This window comes from Camelus bactrianus, chromosome 33, assembly GCF_048773025.1.
Source record: "Camelus bactrianus isolate YW-2024 breed Bactrian camel chromosome 33, ASM4877302v1, whole genome shotgun sequence".
In the NCBI taxonomy this organism is placed as follows: Eukaryota; Metazoa; Chordata; class Mammalia; order Artiodactyla; family Camelidae; genus Camelus; species Camelus bactrianus.
The window spans coordinates 8,574,453-8,592,371 of record NC_133571.1 but is presented as its reverse complement, the minus strand read 5'-3'; the positions used below and the strand labels follow the sequence as shown (position 1 = coordinate 8,592,371).

The window sequence follows — 17,919 nt, the reverse complement described above, 5'->3', positions numbered from 1 at the left end:
AAGTCAGGGGTCGGCGCGTGCCCGCCGCGCATGCGCACACACGCCGGTTGGAAGGTCCCGAGCCCGACGCGGATGATGGCGGAGCTAGGGGAGGCGGACGAAGCGGAGTTGCAGCGTCTCGTGGCGGCCGAACAGCAGAAGGCGCAGTTCACTGCACAGGTGCGGGGACAGGGGCCGGTGTGAAGAGGAAGGAGGGGAAGTACAGGTCCCAGGCGCCCGCGGAGCTCCGAACGCTGGTGGGGCGGTGCGGCCGCCGGATGCTCCAGCCCTGCTGTGCCCGGTGCCCCTCAAAAGAAACGAGTCACTCCTGCCGCTGGTGACCCGTAGTGCTCAGATACCCGCTAAGCAAGCCCGGCGTGGGGAAAAGAGAAGGTGTAAAGCAGAGAAGAAAGATTTGGGCGGCGCCAGAGCACTGGAGCCTAGTTCGGCGGCGAGCTCTCTGGGCTGGCGTTTGGAAGATCCGGGTTCTCATTCTGTCTCTGCACCTTACAGGCCACGTGCCTCTAGACGAAATACCCGCTGCCTCCCTGGATGTTGAGGATCATATGCGATAATGCACTTGAAACGGTAGAGCAGTAGAACGTTATTGGATAAAGGTGGGCTCTGAAGTAGTCAGTCTAGACTGTTAGCTTAGAACAAGCCTGTTGGAGCCTTTTAGAGATGTTTCGAAACCCGGCGTGGTCCTTTACTAGCTGCATGACCCTGGGCTAATTATTTAACCGCCTCTTAAACGGAGGTGACAGTCACCTTTTAGTACCGCAAAAAGGATTGACTATTTAATACCCAGCCTCCGAAAACACTTACGTCCTCGGTAAAAGGTGATTCCCCTCTTTAGAGGGTGAGTGGGTATGGTGGGAAGGGGAGGGGTCGCGGAGGATAAGTAGCATGAATTCTGGTTAGAAATTATTGCGGAACGTTACGGGAGTGCACACGTATTTTTGTGTGTGTACCTGCGTGTACATTTTCCTGGAGATTGGGTCCATAACCAACCGTCCCAGATTTTCAGATATTTCCATGACACCCAGAAAAGGTTAATAGGTTTGGAACGAAATGGGTGCAGTGGTTTGGGGGGAGTTCATTGGTACAGCTTCTCAGCTTACACTGGTGCTAGTCTGGAAATATAAAAGAAGGTATTAATCCTGCCGGAAATTTTAGGATCTGATTAAGGACTTGACAGATTTAGGAAATTGACAGTTGTTTTCCAGGAGGTAATACTTTGAACTCTGGAAAAATCTTTAGGGAGGGCATTCCAGGAGTATTAAGAGTCAAGCTGAGTAGTGTGTATTGAAACAGTATGGATTGGGTATAAGAGTGCCCTGAGTGACTAACAGAGAAATTGAAATTGATGCATTAAGCTGACACTGGGGTTGCTTGATGGAAAATACCCTTTTTTTTCCATTACAAAGGAGAAAAATAGAAAAGATAAGGATTGTTGCAGTGTAGGGATGAGGATCTGGGCCATACTGGTGGCGAATTAGGAAAATCAAGAAATTGAAAGAATGGTTTAGTCGGGGGACAGAAAAGGAGAAAAATGGGAAGGAAATAAGAAAACTGGCAGAGTTAGGCCTATCTGCAGACCCCAGTGGTTACTATTTTTCTTTCCTCTTAGGTGCATCACTTCATGGAGCTATGTTGGGATAAATGCGTGGAGAAACCAGGGAATCGCCTAGACTCTCGCACTGAAAACTGTCTCTCTAGCTGTGTGGACCGCTTCATTGACACTACTCTTGCCATCACCAGTCGGTTTGCCCAGATTGTACAGAAAGGAGGGCAGTAGGCCATCCCCTGGGAGAATGACAGAAGCAGCAAAGGACTGGTTATTAAGCTGACTGAAGGGCCAGTGGGGGAAGGTTGTCAGCCCACTGTCAGGCCAACTTCAGGCTGTCATCAAGCCTGTGGGTGCTAAAAAGTAACAGATCAAATGTTCAAAAAGTGAAATTTATTTGGAATTCAGAAATTCTACCTTGTATCACAACAGTTATTCAATAAATGTGAATTCTCCAACTCTTTTTTTTAATCCATTTTAGGAGTTAATATATAGATCTCTGAATGGCAGGAACACCACAGATAAGTATGTTCCAAGGCCAGTAGTGCAAATGGGAGCCCTTAAGTTTTGAAGAGCCACCCTAAGCCATATATAAGTGGGCTAGGAGAACCATCAAAGCCATAGCCTAAGGCATAGAAGAGAATTGGGGGTTGAGAAAGATAAAGAACAGAAAACAGCTTTATTGCTTATACATGACCAAGGTAAACAGCAAAAAAACAAAACAGGCAAGATGTGTATTCGCTGGAAAGAGGCCTGCTAGTATGAGAAGGGAAGGTCAAGACCCAAACAGAACCAACTTCTGGAGATGCCTCATTCCACTGGCCCATCTTCCTGAGTCTGCTTAGAATTAACACTTTCATAGCACAGAAACAATGCTAAAAAAAAAATGCTGAAAACTCTTTCCAACAAAGATTTCACTTGCTCCAAGAACAATAACTTTAGGTTAAGAGGTAGTAATTACAGACTGTTCTTCCATCCTTGGGCCCCTGCTAATCCCAAAGATAAAAATATACACCATGGATCATCAACAACTGAGTACCAAAGTATTAATATTTTAAATAAATATTGCAAAAGGTAGCACCTGCTTATAATCAAGGGATAGGGAACCTCTGGCCAACCACGTATTTTATGATTAAACATTTTATTAGAAATCTGTTCTGTATAGAGAACAAATTTAACAGTTTATAACTACAAAATACTACCACGTCAGTGGAATGTTGTCATAGCTGTATTCTATTGCTGGTGTCTTACGCTGTCAGGCTACCATGAAGTGTTTCTGTATTACACATGGGGAAAGGCCAAGGAGGCTGACTTACCTACCCCAGACCTCATAGCCTATGAGTGGCAGAACCAAGACCAAAAGTCTGAGTTTTCAAGCCTTTTACTCAGCCCATGAAGTGACAACAAGGAAAAAACAATGTTACATCACTTGATCTGCCATAATGAAAAAATTCCTTTGTGTTCTGCCAGCCTTTTTTCAGTGGTATTTTGGTTTCTTAAGAATGAACATATTAGGGGTCCAAATATAGCAAAGGGGAAGTAACAAAGGTCTCTGCTTGGTGCTTTAATCCAAAGGCAGACTAGGAAGAAACAGCTATGTCCCTGAGAAGCCAATTTCATTTTGGAACTGATTCAAAGTAGTTTCAGGGAAAATCTAAAGTTCATTAACAGATTTACAAATGAACAAGGAAGACAACATTTAAACGGCAGTTCCTGCCCTGAATCCTGTCCAGAGCACCATTAGACAGCATGACTAATGCCTAATTCTTCCCCATTTGGCTGAGAACTTAACTAAGAAAACTGAGGAACTAATTTTGAACACAAGTCCACTTAGTCAATAAACAACAATGGAACTAGAAAACTTTACTATCCAATCACCATGCTCAGTGGTATACTGAGTGTAGCCACAGACCCTGTCCAACAGGGAAACTGGACAGAAAACCCTCATCTCTACCAACAACAGCTGTCTGTGGATATTATCTGAAGAGAAAATGCTTGTTCATATGCTCATTTCCTCAGTAAGTAAACTAGATCACACCTGTGGGGCCGAAATACAGAAAGATCAAAGCACCAAGGATGAAGCCAAAAAAAAATCAAGTTGCGGCACCTGCTGTACAAACAGCAACACGACGTTCCCTGGTCATACCACTACACAGCACTAGCTCCAGTCCACGTCTTGACCCCAGCCCTTGCTTTCCTCAAATTCAACCTTCCAACTGGTATAGCCAGGTCACTACTGGATTCAGCTTTCTGGGGCCTTTAGTCTCCTGCAGGTGCACTCTATGCTAAATGTGATTAACTGCGAAAAAATAATCTCTCTAAGAAACCTTCGTAACAAAATACCAGATTCTCCATTAACAATTAGAGGATCAAGTTTAACAGGCCAAAATAGAAGACAAGAAGTCTGTCAGAACATACACAGGTGGCACAGGACGGCTCTGATCTCAGGCCCCCTGTGCTGAGCGGTCGAGTCACCGGCAAAACCCCAAGGTGTAAGAGCTGTGAATCTCCGGTCACTCGGGAAACTGAAGAATGTTTCTTTCTCCTTTAATCGTCCTCTGAGCTCTCAGCAGACCTTTCATCTGTAGCCACTTTCCAATTTGTGCGTTTGTTTGTCCTCTCCTGTATTTCATTGTTAACCACAGGGATGTGGACTTTTTTCTCTCTCTTTTTCCTTTTGGTTTTCTTAGTGTCTCTTTCTTCACTTTCCTCAGAACTGCTGGATGCGGAATCATCTGACTGGGAAGTGTCATTTTCTGCCTCTAAGAATAAAGCAGATTTTTTGAGAGACTTTTTTCTGGATTTTTTCTTGCGCTTATGTGGTTGTTTCCTTTTCCTGGTACTAGAAGCCCCAGTTTCTTCTGAGAGCTCGCTTGAGGAATCTGCTATTACATCTGTGGCTTCCTTTTTGCTTTTCTTCTGTTTCTTGTGTGACTTTTTTTTCTGCTTTTTTTTGTGGGATTTCTTTGACTTCTTGTGTTTGTGAGATTCGTGAGTAGATGATTTTTCCTGGGGAGATGTTTTCTTCCCATTGGTAATATCCTGCTGATCGCTACTAGTAAGAAAGAAAAACTGCTTTATTATGGAAAATAAAAAAGTGTATTCTGCCTTCCAGATTGGAAGTTGGGAATATCTGAATTTTAAATCAAAGTTTCGACATATGGTTACTATGAAACAATCACTCTAAATTTTTGTTTCCTTATCTTTAAAATGAGGATAAAAATTCTAATCTGCCATACTGAGTGACTGTATGGAATACTACATGTAAAAACCTGCGTGCCATAGATATGCGGAACATGAATCAGGGAAAAGGAAACTGCCGACCGCCTCCCACCTGTGCGGCCTGTTATTTCTCTCGTTACAACATTTTTAATGGCAAATGTCATATTCTTTGCAAAAATTAGGAACTCAATTTATAGTTCAGACTCTACTGATCTGAGTTTCTAACTTTTTTTCAGTGAACCTATTTGCCTTACCTGTCTGTTTCAAATTCTTCAGGGTATAACTCTTTATATCCACTGTGACCCCATCTGTAAGATAATATTTTATTACACGTATTGTTAAAGCAATCATATGTATTTTAAAAACTAAGACAAATTAGGCTTAGGGATGCATACACATACAGACACACACAGAACAAAGAGAACAGAGATACGGAAGAGCCAGCCCCATGTTTATAGCTCAGTAATTAGTTGGCTACATTTTCTGTACTGCATACTGTCATTTCAGATACAAAGGATTTCTTCATCCACCTGGAAGAGAACTTGCCACTCGTTTCCTTAAGAAACAGTGAGGAACTCTTATTCTCTGCTCTTTAGCTGTGAAGTACTTCTTCAAAAACACTTAATAACATAATGCTGTCTATATTTTGACTAAGTGGTGATTTCTCATTTATGGAGTTTTGGTTGCTTCGGACTTGCAGGACTGGAAAAATTAATGATGTGACTGTGTTGTTTTTGATGGAGAAAAGTATTACTCCCTTGTGCAAAAGGAAGCTTAGGTTCACTGTGTGTGAATAATCCTTTTTTGCAAAGAAAACATCTCCATTTGTGGATGTGGGCAGAAGGCGGCCAGCCTGCCCTGCAGACACTGGAGCTAGTGAAAGCTTACAGATGTGTCAGAACACCAGCACAAGATTGTTTTATAGTCTTTTTGTACAATGCACCATTGTAGTCTATCTTTAACTAATTATTATCCAAAATAAATTTCAAAAAAAAAATAATAATAATGCCATAATGCTGTTTACTTTGGGACAACTTTTTTAAAATAACAACTTTATTGATACATAATTAATATACCATAAAATTTATCTTCTTAAAGTGTATAATTCAGTGGTTTGTAGTATATTCAGAGTTGTGCAACCATCACCGCTATCTAATTTCAAAGCATTTTTATCACCCCAAAAGGAAACCGTTTCTCCAGTCTCTCCATCCCTCTCTCTCCTATAGCCCATGGCAACCGCTAGTGTACTTTCTATCCCTAAAGAATCATATAATAAGTGGTGTTTTGTGTCTGGCTTATTTCACTTAGCATAATGTTTTCAAGATTCATCCATGCTGTAGTATGTATTAGTGCTTTATTCCTTTTACTGCCAAACAATGTTCCATTACCATCCCATACATCACATTTTGTTTATCCACTCATCAGCTGACATCTGGGTTTCCACTTTTTTGGCCATTATGAATAATTATGCTATGAACATCTCTGTATAAGTTTTTGTAGGGATAATTAATTTTTAGAAGTACACATTCTCAAGCCAGATATCATTAATGGTCACAAGAATTGAGCCACAAACCTGTCCGGCATGTTAGCTTCATAATCATGTAACTTCTTGTTCCAGGATTTAGCCTTAAGAAAATCATCATCCAGTGCACCAGAAATTTCATTCTTTGGCCTCCAATAGTCGCTTTGAGCTTCTTCATCAAAACCATCACTACGCATCCGGCTAAATCAGAAAACAAAAGAACTTTTAGATTTAGATGCAATCTGTGAGGTTACTTTACGGAACATCATGCACAGAACTCACTGAACAAGCTAAGGAGAGACCAAAGCTACCTGATCCTTAATGTTTAAAAAAAACTTTTTAAACATGATCTGTTCCTCTCTATTAATTTGTATAGTTGTTCAATGAAAATACGATCATCACTACCCATTCTATTGGAGAGTATAGACAAAATGACTTCTGGGCCCTGGAGTGCTGCACCTCACTGATTCTCAAAGAAGGAAGCAGAGCATAACCACAGCTAGGGGCACTGCAAACTGCCCGAGACTTCCTGAAATACACCTCCTTCCCTGAGAACCAGCAACGTGTCTATAGTAAGTGCCTGTGCTTACGATATCCACTAACCACTCATTAAGCCAGCTAATTAGTTATCAACAGTGTTTAAGGACCTCCTTTGTGGCAGGTACTGTTTTAGCTGCTGGGAATATAAATGGCAATTGAGACAATCAGAAACCTGCCCCTAAAGAGATTATGTTGTAAAGACTTACTCATGATAGGCATTACTAGTCCACTCTAAAAGAACACTATTTTGTTCCTGGAAATGCTACTTGGAACTGATTAACCAATATAAAACAAATCATCCTCTGCACTAAGTACTTCTAAATTCTAACAGGACTGTCTTCAGAGAGAAAATAGACTAAAAAGGTATTTATGCTAAGACTCTGCTTGCTTTACCATGGATACCCTGAATACTTTCTTGTCCAAAGCTATTCACACACACCCAGTAACACTCCAAAGTCCACACACTCCACAGGCACACTCACTCTAAGTATCTCACTATTAACTATTTCCCTGGGTGGCTTTAGAAATCAGCATTATTACTTTATAATCATTTTTCATAAACACAGCTCCACATTCACAGGCATCTGAGGCCCAGGAGATACTCCCAATACTCAGACATCCCTATCCCGCCACAGCAAAGACGACTAAGCCTGCATAGTCCGTCTGATTCACACTCAGATTATTAAGGTACTGCGAAAGGTTGTGTGACCTGGCGACAACAGTGAGTAGATGAGGCAAAGAAAAGGCTGAGAGAGACTGGAAGACTAACTAGGGGAAATATGTGTACGATCAGCTAAGTGACCATAAGATATCTATAGAAAAATCTTCAGTTAAAAGCCATCAAGTAAGGTCAGAATCTGCGGGATCCTTAATATTTACAAGTGTTCAAGTTCTCCACTGCAAATACATATAAAGAGTGGGGCCACATGCATCATAGCCATTACCTTTATGCTTGGGTCTAGATTTATGAAAGAGAAAAGGCTTAAGGACTCACAAAACTGAATTCATCTATCTTTAGTATACCACTGTGTTTTTACACAAAAGTTGAGGATTCTGAACAAGATGAGAATTATTTTCGTTCTCAGGACAGCAACTTCACCTTGAACTGCTAGGTAACATTTTCCTTTTGGTCCCCCGGTAAGCATCTTCCATTTGTTTCTCCAGTTCTCTTATTTTCCACATATCTGATTCCTCCTGAATCTAGATTTTTTTTTAAAAAAAGAAATAAAAATAAGTTACTAAAAACAACACTTTACACCACAGGAAAGTAACCGAAAATATAGTCTGCACTAATTTTTGGATTATAGGCTGGGTTACGATTGGAACCTGACCTGGTTTCTCTACAGTGGTCAAACAAGTTGACCCAGTAAGTCTCAATCATGTAAAATTCTGCAGCAACAAAAGAGCTTTTAACCCCGGTAAAGACACACTTATCACCTTATTAATTAAGCAATTTTGCTGCAATTAGCCAATGATCACCTCTTACGTTTCTAAAATGCTTTATGACTTTAATTGTATCATCTCTATTGAAACTTAAGCAATTTTATGAGGAAAGCAAAGCAGGTACATTACTGTATTTCACTAAGAAACAAAAGCTCAGAGATTTTACCAAAGTCAAAAAGCTAGTAAGGACAGGTCCTTAAACTTTCTAGGCAAAGTCTCTTTCCACAACATAATAATTTTTGTTAAAAACAAAGCAAAACAAAACAAACAGTATGAGAACTGTTGGAGAATTTCCTGAATAGCAGAGTACAGCCTCACAAAGAACAATGATATGTTTTATTTCTAAGTCCTCCTAAAATATTTTGTTAGATTTGTGCTAGATTTATCTTTCTTTAGCCACCCCTTTCAAATCTAAGCTCACCATTCAACTAGCGGTGGTTTAAGGCAATTGTAGGGGCTGCTTATGTAACAGTTAGACTCTCAAAGTATCAGGTGATATGACAGTAATAACATTTATGATCAAACTTGGGGTTATACAGTTCACCAAAGAAAACCAAACAAGGGTCCTTGGCCCTCTTTTCATTGTACATGCTCTCCTAGGTGACCTCACCTATTCTCATGACCTCTATCATTTCCTATATATCCGTAATCCACAAACCTTCATATCCAGTCTCAACTTTTCTCCTTTCTTCTAAGTCTGAATTTCCAACTGTTTGGACATCCTATAAGGCATCTCACTATCAACATGTTCAAAACCAAATAGTTGCCTTTCCCATCATACTTGGCTATTTCCTTTTGTTCCCTCTCTCAATTAATGGCATCATCATCATTCACACAGTCACACAAGGTGGATGTATTTGATTCTATAATTATCACTATCATCCAACCCAGTCATCAAGTTCTTCAGACTCTATTGCCTAAATTCCTCATCTTCATCCCTGCTGTCACTGCTTTCATGCGAATCCTCCATCATCTCTCAGCTAGCAAATCATCTTTCTAAAATACAAGTATGATCATGTCACAACCCACTTAAAAAACTTAATGATTTCTTTATTGCGTAGAGGAAAAAGTCTAATTTCCAAGTATCACAGTCCAACTCTAATTTGCCACTTAGGGCTCATTTTCTGCCACTATTCCCCTCCGCCATTCTCAATTTTCTGGATGCACACAATCTCTTGCCACGCCCCAAGTCCTCCATACTCCACGCTCCTTCTTGCCATATGTTAGTACTTGATGTTCTCTCTGTCCTGAATGGTCTTTACACCTGGTAAACTTGAGCCTGTTTCATCCAGAACTACTTCAAATATCAGCAGCTCAAAACCCACCCATTCTGTTGAAGGCTTTCCTAATTTCCCAAGGCAGATTTCATTATTCCTTTCTCAGTGCATGAAAGCATTTTGTATGTGTCTCTATTATAAATACCTACCAAACTGTATTCTAATTATCTGTTTTATTTACCTTTGTATCTCCCAACTGTACCAAAATAATTTGTGGCACACTGTATGCCCTAAGTGTGAGGAATAACTAAGCTGTACTTCTCACCTTATTGTGAGCATCTGTGTGTCGGATGACATTCCTCAGGAGGACCTTCCCCAAAGGAACTCGCGACATTCTTCAATCTGAAATGAATCAATAAACAGCATTTAATGATAATTTACTTTATTACCTCATCTGTTGTTACTATGTTATAATGAAGCATGAGATAAAGGAAAGATCACTGAAGTCACAGGTCCTGAGAAATAGTTTTTCCTTCACCATTAAGAGGAGAAAACACCTGACCACACTCAAACTAACATGAGAATGAAGGGAGATAATGTACACTGGAGTTCTTTGAAACAGCACAAAATTAAGTGCTTTCAAGAGCATCATTTTATTTAATCCTCAAAATAAGTCTATGTTTTATGAGAGGCAAGTATCTTCATTCCTATTTTGTAAATGAAATATCCTTAAAGCTATAACTTGCCCCAGGCCACACAGTCCAAGGCAAACAAAGTCCAGATTAGAAATCAACTCTCGAATCCCAAAATTAGTTTTCAATTAAGTAAATACCTAGATTTGAGAGTGTCACGTACCACAAATGTCAACAGTAACAAAAACTGACACATAAAAACATCAAATGCAGAGATACCCTAAATGTCTCCACTCAAAGGAATTTCATGTTCTATTCTGTATTTAAGCCTCCAAGAAAACAGATGACGGGGATATTCACCCGTGTAGCTAGCAGGGGCTTTGTGCAACCACCCCACCGCTCACTCACCCCTCCATCCTGAGGAAATCAGGCATCTTGTTAGTGTGAGACGAAGAACCACTCCATTACAAGATCTCCTCCGACCGGGGAAACCAAGGAGTCAGGGCTCAAAAGCAGCTCTGCAGCTTCACCCAAGTCCTTTGTGAAAACGCAGCCTTCCCACCGGTTATTCCGCCCTCACCCGTGGTCCAGGCCACGGCCGCCTTTCCCCCAGCCCAGACCGACCGGCAGATTTCTCTCCGGACTGAGGCCGGAGGCTGCTCCGGCGTGGAATCCGGGCGGCCGGGTTGGCTGGGGCATTCCCCGCTCCCGCTCCTCTGGGACGGACCCGGGGATTGGGTTTCGCTCCCCAAAAGGATGGGGACGCTTTGGACCGGTAAGATACTCGACTGGGCCGCAAAAAGTAACTAGAGTGGCTGAAGGGGGGGTTGGGGCTTCCGAGTGGAAGACAGAGAAAACACCCCCATCTTCGTCACCGGGATCCCTGCCCCTCAGCGGCCACGGAGCTCCCGGTAACCTTCCCTCCAAACGCCCTCCCCACACAAATACACACAAACACACCCATACCGTGCGCCGCAGCCTCGCGTGGCGGGGGTGTGGGGAGGAAGCGGTCTGGGAGAAGCGGGAGCCGACTTCCGTTTCGGGCCGGAAGTCGTGCTGCTGAGAAATTCTTCCCACCGACAGGAATCCCAGAGACTGCCACAGGGAGGATTTCCAGGGCACTCTAGAGGTCGACAGGTGCAGAAAGGAAGGCGGGCGCCTTCCTGGAAAAGAAGTGGGTCGGACTTGGCTGAAAAGCAAGCTCAGTACCAGGAGGAGAATATCCGGAACTGAGTGTAAAAAGTCTTTCTTCCTGGAGCTTCCCGGACCCAATTAGATGTTGTACCAGTGTGGTTACCCTGGTGACAGGCGTCGCGGTTTATCTAGGAACCAAGAGAAGAGGTGGATTCGCAGGCTTCTGGAAGGATTCAGTCTAACCCTAATACAGTATTCGAAGGACCCAGACCTCTTCTTTTCCTCATCCTGTAGATGTTCTGGTACACCTCTCAATTGGGGGAGGGGAGTGGGAGGGAGGTTATCTCAAAACGTAGAATATTATTATTCACATGTAAAGCTTATCAAATGTTGCAGCCTCTCTGTATTAATCTTCACGATAACCCTATAAGAGGTATTGTCGTCTTTGTTCTGAAGAGAGTAAACTGAGGCACATATATAATTAATTGCTTAAGGTCACACAGCTAGTAAGAGATAGACTGGAGTCTAGGCATTCTGACTCAAGAGTTCATGCTTTTAACTACTAAACTATGCTGAGGATTGAGGTAGTCCCATTTGGCCCTCAATTCACAGCACATTCCTAGAAAATTCAGGAACTCGATAGGCCTAGTCAGCCAATACCCAGGTGCTGGAACAGGAAAATCCCAGGAAATCCAGGCTTGAATAACTACTCTGGCCCCTCAGGGCTTGTGAGGGTCTAGGCAGAGGTAAGGCCTTATTATCTGAGAGGACATCTTGAGAATGTAGGAGAGAGTACCAGATAATTGGAGAATAAGGGAAAGATATAGTGGTGGTGAGCTCCACTCTTACAGACACAGCTGTTAAGGATAGCTGCTAACGTCAGCAAAACAGTTACTGACCTGTTCCTCCTCTCCCCAGAGAATAAATGAATCAATAGAAATTTTTTCCCTTTAAGTTATGTCTTTCCACAGACTTAAGAGGCCTATTCATCTCTGGCTTTAGATATTTTGGGGAGGTGAAAAATATATCTATATTGATGTCATGTTACTGGTTCAAATATATATCCAGGGATTTTAGAGTTTAAAAATTAAAGTTTGGAGCAAAATCAAGGATAATACCAGATTCTACTTTAATATTATTGAGCAAACCTATTATCTCTTTAATTTAAAAAATATGAATATCACAATTATACAAAGCATCATTATTTGTTTTGTGTGTTTTTTATTTAGCAAAGTAAACAACCATAAATACTTTCTTCTCTGTTGATAAAAAAAAAAGAGGCCTATTCATCTCAATCATGGAGTCATCATCAAAGGGTCTGCTCACCCAAGTTACTCAATTCTGGAACCTCCTAGATGATCTGGCTGAAAATAACCCTGAGAGCTATGAGAAGTTCATTCAGCAGCAGCTGAAAGAGGGGAAACAGCTCTGTGTTGCCCCAGAACCACAGCTCTGTCTACAAACCAAGATCCTGGTATGTAAAGTTGGTGCCAAGGGAAAGGGAAGTCCTGAATGAAATGATCCTGGAATAATCAGAGAATGGCTTACCGTTAGCTACTGCTACTTTAGCACAAGAAAACTTGAGGGAAACTGCCAATCTAAATGGAAATCCAAACATAGTATGGAAGATTCTGTTGAAGGAGTAAGAATGGGACATTCATATTTGATGTATTTTGGGCTCTCAAAGTGAATCATTTTTCTGCTAGGATGAAAATTAAAAGTAATGTATTGTTTTAATAGAGAATAATAGAGGAGATTTTTCAAGTAGAGAGAATTTATTTGGTTGGGGAGGTAAGGAATTGGTGAAATGAAATTTAAAAATTCACCTGGAATAGCTGCTTAAATCAATTCCCCCCCTCCCAGTTCTTAGAGGAGTAGCAACTGGATTTTTGATTGAAGAACCAGCATCTTTGGGAAAATCAGGTAGCACTATAATTTCTTACAGTTTTTCAAACGCAGTTTAATACATGGAATGACTTACTTAGAGCCTAAAATTCTCACTCTTCAAATTCTGGGATGAGTTACCTTTAGAATATTATTTAAAATTTTTAAAAACTAGGTTTTGAGATATGCAAAATTGTTTGCTTTCTAGAAACCAAAAGAAAAAACACTTTTTATCAACCTATGTCAGTGGAAAAGGATCCCAGCTCCCCAGTCAACCACTCACCCAGTACCTCTAAGTGTTGGCAGACCAGAAGATATGTCTGAAGCATCAGGTACGTAGAGTTATGGGAGACAAGGCACATTTTAAACATTTTATTAGAAATAAGCATGGACCAGATTTTATTTGGCAAAAGGCATTCCTTATTTTATTTGGTCATAATGTAGTTAATGACTAATAAGTGTTCCTTTATGAAAACTGAATACTGTTTAACTCTCTAATAATATGAGCTAACCCTAACCCATATAAAATGCCAAGAAATTCCCTAATTGGAAATTTTGTGTATATAGCACCATCGTGATTACCTCTGAAAAATATAGGAATAGAATTTACACTTTTTGCAGCTTTATTAGGATATGGCTTCGTATATTACCTGATGATATCGTTAGTGAAGGAATTCATCTTCATTTCACACCCTCTGAATTACACACACAGATGTTTACACAGTCATCGATGTGGCCTACAATCCTGATGTTCTCCAGGCAGCAGAAAAGGACCAAGTCAAAAGAGATCAATTAATACGGATGGCCATGAAATGCATTGAGCAACAACTTCAATTCACTCTCTCAAACTCTTACCACATTGCCAAATTTAGAATAAAAGGAAGCATTCACAGAATGAAACAAAATCTGATGAGAATCCAAACTGGTCCCACAGATTTAAGAGAGCAAATGAGAAAGGGTAAGTTAATAATAAATGGAAAAATAGACTTATTTAAAACATTTTTTTGCATCCTGTGTACGTTTTGCAAACTGTAAGTCTTGATTTTTTAAATTTATTTTTTGTTTTTAATTATAGGATAGTCAATTTACAATGTTGTGTTAGTTTCTGGTGTACAGCACAGTGATTAAGTTATACATATATTCTTTTTCAGATTCTTTTGCATTATAGGTTATACAAGATATTGAATATAGCTCCAGTAGGACCTTGTTGTTTATCAGAAGTCTTGATTTTAAAAGATGAGAAACAAGATAAAAAAATAAAGTTTAGATACTAGAAATATTAGCATGCCCTTAAAGATGTTTAAATCCTACAAATTTTTTAACTAGTTTCTTTGGTTTAAGAGTCTTTTGATTTAAGATTCTCAAGCTAATTTAGCTGTAGCTTTATCTGCCATCTTGGCTAACACTACATCTTTACAGCTTACCACCTGATAGTATTTCATGTTGTTAATTTTGTGATTTCATCTCCTCCTCTTCTTTTCATAAAGAACTAACCCTTGAACAGATAAGAAGCAGTACTGTGAGCAATGCAGATCAGTTTCCTCAACTTTTACTGCCCCAAAGCCAAGCTTCAGGTAAAACAGAACGTCTGATAGAAGAGATTTCCAGTACGGAGATCCAAGTGGAGATGAAGAGACCAGCCTATGAATTAAAAATTGTGGCAGATCAGAATGAGAAACCTCTGAAAATTGAATTAAAAGTTGAATTACCAGGTGTTAATTCAGTCTCTCTCTGTGACCTTAGTGTTTCTGAGGTAAGTTGAATAGATAATACTGTAAATTTGTATCAGTCAGCATTCGTTATATTATGCTGTAATAACAAAGTCCAAAATCGCAGTGGCTTAAAATACTTTGCTCATGTTACATGGCAGCTAGGCCTGCTCTGTTCCATGAGTGCTGCACATTTCAATACTCAGGTGAAGGCACAGTTCCCATCTGAGATACGCCATTCTCATGGAAGAAGGAAAAATAGAAATGTCCAGACCACGCAGTGGACCCTAAAGCTTCCTCTCAGATAAGGCATATATGACTTTTACTCACGTTGTATTGATCAAATAAGTCACCAGGCCAAGTCCTATGCTGACAGGGCTGGGGAACATTCTTCTCACAGGTGGTCACTGGAAGCACATAGTCTACCTTAGCCACATCTGACAAGAGCATTGGAAAATGTGCCTTCATTAGGTGCCGAGCCGCTTACTCAGCGGTGTCCTGCCTGTGGAATGTTGGGGTCAAAGTTCATTTTAAACGAGTTTTAGTCCAGGCTGGTTGCACTTTATTCCTTTGATTCCAGTCGGTGCTGCAGCTCACAATTCTTTTTTAGACATGTCCATTTTTCAACAGCCTGTCTCTTTTGATTTGATTGCTGTCATGTGGCCAAATGTAAGGATTTAATAAGGTCCACCTTAATCAAGTTTCAACAAAGGGTAGAAAGATGTGTGATTTAATCTTTGCTTCTAGGCAGTCTTAATCAGCCTTTGTTGATAAAAAAATTCATTTCTCAATTTTATCCTTTACTAGTTGAAAAGAAAAATTAGTTGGATTTTTCATTCCTCAAGTTTTAGAATTTCTGTATATTCCCTTTCAATTCTACTTGCAAACTGGGAACTTCTTTTCTCAGCTCATCTTTTTGTAGTACCTTGATAAATGTGACCAACAGAACCAGTGCATGCTAACATTCCTGTTTCCCCACTTCTTTACCTAAACATTGTCTTCCAGATTATTGTTACAGTTTTATAAAGGGCTTTGTCAGCATAATACATGGATCAACATCTTTCCAGTCTCCAATGTTTACCTGCTGTTTGCGGGTTAGCCCCAAAGTCAATGCCACATAACTTAGGATGGCAATACCCATCTTCTGGTACCATGTCAGTTAACTTTTGATGTATTGAGCAGCAATATACAACCTCAAATCTCAGTGATTGACAACAGCACTTTATTGCTCAGTACAAGTCACATGATAATAAATGGGATCCTTTTGTTATGAGAAAAGTGAGTAACTGGGAACAATAATCCAATAACACCTTAAACCAGGAAATATATTTCTATTTTAGTCTTGTAAAATCTCTCGTCTTACTATTTGTAGGATGATTTATTGATCGAGGTCTCTGAGAAGTACAGATTACACCTGAATCTTCCAGAACCTGTGGATACTGAAATGACGACAGCAAAATTTATCAAAGAAAAAGCTACATTAATCGTCACAATGCCATTGGTATAAGTCAAGAGCGTCATGGATTTTAGATTTTTAGTGTTAAAGTCATGTGAATTATAGGACCTTCATTATGGGTAAAGAAATTTAGCTTAAACACTACTTTCATATTTTTCTGAGTTCCTTTTGATGACATTAGCTGTTACTGTTGTTGGGTTTTTTTTTTTTTTTAAAACTCTTTCTCCTTCTCAAACTTGGCATCTAGAAGAAACTACGGGGTTGGGAGGGTATATCTCAGTGGTACAGTGCATGCTTAACATGCATGAGGTCTCAGGTTCAATCCCCAGTGCCATTAAATAAATAAATAAAAATAAACCTAACTGCCTCCCTTCCATAAAAATAGAAACGTTAAAAAAAAAAAAGCTAAAAAAACAGTATTGCTAGGATATATTTGTCTTAAAGATATTTGTAATGGTCTTAAGTAACTTAAATATCATTTGGGAAAAGTCTATTTGTTTCCAATAACATGTGAGAATTCTTGGTTTACTAGTTGAAAGAAAAATTTTGTCTCTAGTCAATTTTTGTTATCAGGAATAAATAAATCCCAGAGTGCACAAGAAATTTTTTATTACCAAGATGGGCCATAGCAGTGAAAGTTTCCTCCAGCAATAAAGATACAGGGCCAATTTGACAATATGCAAACTTTTGCTTTTGTGTACCTCTGTGCTCTAGCAGGAGTCCAAGCTACCCAGGCCTACCGTTTAATAACAGATATGGACTTGTCTAAGGATTGGATACAATGATGCAGTAACAGTAATTGGATGTTATTACATGTAAGACACAAAATACATCCAATTCTAATTTAAGAAAAAGGAGGTGACTTTGGGACAAGTGCCTTTCGCCTAAGAAAATGATTTTTTTTTAAATACCGAAGTGATGTACTTTATAACTCCCATTCATCTAAGTTGTCAGATGGTTGTTCAATACAAAAGCATCAACTTTCCAATTTATACACCAAGTAAGCAACATTCGTATCAAACCTTAAACATCCCTTAGTCTTTTCTAGATACAAAACACCTTCTTTGTATTAGTTTTTAACTCAACATAAGGTACTTAAATAAAGTTCTTACTAACTTTAAAACTTTTTAATTTGAGGAACCAATGTATGTGTAATAGAAATAAATTGATAGACAATTAAAGACAAATATAATTTTCTTAAATCTAACCTGGATTTGAATTTTTCTAGCAATAGGATAATTTATCATCTGAAAATTTTCTAGAACTGTATGAGTTCCTAAAATTAACAAACCTGTTATATTCTTTTTATCCCTCAAAAAACTTGGAATGCTTTCACCTTTTCTTCTATGAAATCAGTCAAAACGTATTTCCTAGAAATTTCCACACCTAACTGTGTAGAACTGGGTGAATCGCTACTCTTAAACTCTTGGCACTTAGGTGTTACTTATGTAAGCAGCTGTGCAATTGTGCGCTCATTAATACAATGATGATAAAATCTAACGTGCTTAATGTTAACATGTTAAACTTATATCCTAGTTATTTTCCATAATACTTTTACTTTATTATAACATCTCCACTTCCCCTTCCCTACAAAAGCAAAACTTTGTCCAGGAA

General features: G+C 39.6%; 3 protein-coding genes across 7 annotated transcripts; 2 read left to right on the top strand and 1 right to left on the bottom strand.

Annotated features, from left to right (window-relative positions):
- The first annotated feature begins 2 nt into the window (after positions 1 to 2).
- TIMM8B (translocase of inner mitochondrial membrane 8 homolog B) lies at positions 3 to 2,004 on the top strand. Its single transcript, XM_010968917.3, has 2 exons — positions 3 to 159; positions 1,610 to 2,004. Exons 1-2 carry the CDS (start codon positions 31 to 33, stop codon positions 1,775 to 1,777), a joined length of 297 nt encoding a protein of 98 aa, XP_010967219.2. The 5' UTR covers positions 3 to 30; the 3' UTR covers positions 1,778 to 2,004.
- A 202-nt stretch (positions 2,005 to 2,206) lies between these two features.
- On the bottom strand, positions 2,207 to 11,224 carry NKAPD1 (NKAP domain containing 1). Of its 3 annotated transcripts, none has more exons than XM_010968915.3 (6): positions 11,089 to 11,224; positions 9,816 to 9,892; positions 7,930 to 8,030; positions 6,342 to 6,491; positions 5,023 to 5,076; positions 2,207 to 4,601 (listed from the first exon to the last, which is right to left on the bottom strand). In XM_010968915.3, exons 2-6 carry the CDS (start codon positions 9,882 to 9,884, stop codon positions 4,094 to 4,096), a joined length of 882 nt encoding a protein of 293 aa, XP_010967217.1. In that variant the 5' UTR covers positions 9,885 to 9,892; positions 11,089 to 11,224; the 3' UTR covers positions 2,207 to 4,093. The 3 variants fall into 3 exon arrangements, with proteins under 3 accessions (XP_010967217.1, XP_045361812.1, XP_010967216.1); XM_045505856.2 differs by having other exon boundaries at positions 2,207 to 4,598; XM_010968914.3 differs by lacking the exon at positions 11,089 to 11,224 and adding an exon at positions 10,531 to 11,079.
- Positions 11,225 to 11,381: 157 nt separating this feature from the next.
- On the top strand, positions 11,382 to 16,759 carry PIH1D2 (PIH1 domain containing 2). 3 transcript variants are annotated; one of them, XM_045505855.2, is made up of 6 exons: positions 11,382 to 11,546; positions 12,486 to 12,730; positions 13,349 to 13,472; positions 13,853 to 14,098; positions 14,628 to 14,893; positions 16,222 to 16,759. In XM_045505855.2, exons 2-6 carry the CDS (start codon positions 12,554 to 12,556, stop codon positions 16,354 to 16,356), a joined length of 948 nt encoding a protein of 315 aa, XP_045361811.1. In that variant the 5' UTR covers positions 11,382 to 11,546; positions 12,486 to 12,553; the 3' UTR covers positions 16,357 to 16,759. The 3 variants fall into 3 exon arrangements, with proteins under 3 accessions (XP_045361811.1, XP_010967215.1, XP_045361810.1); XM_010968913.3 differs by having other exon boundaries at positions 11,382 to 11,558; positions 12,535 to 12,730; XM_045505854.2 differs by having other exon boundaries at positions 11,382 to 11,558.
- Positions 16,760 to 17,919: the final 1,160 nt, after the last annotated feature.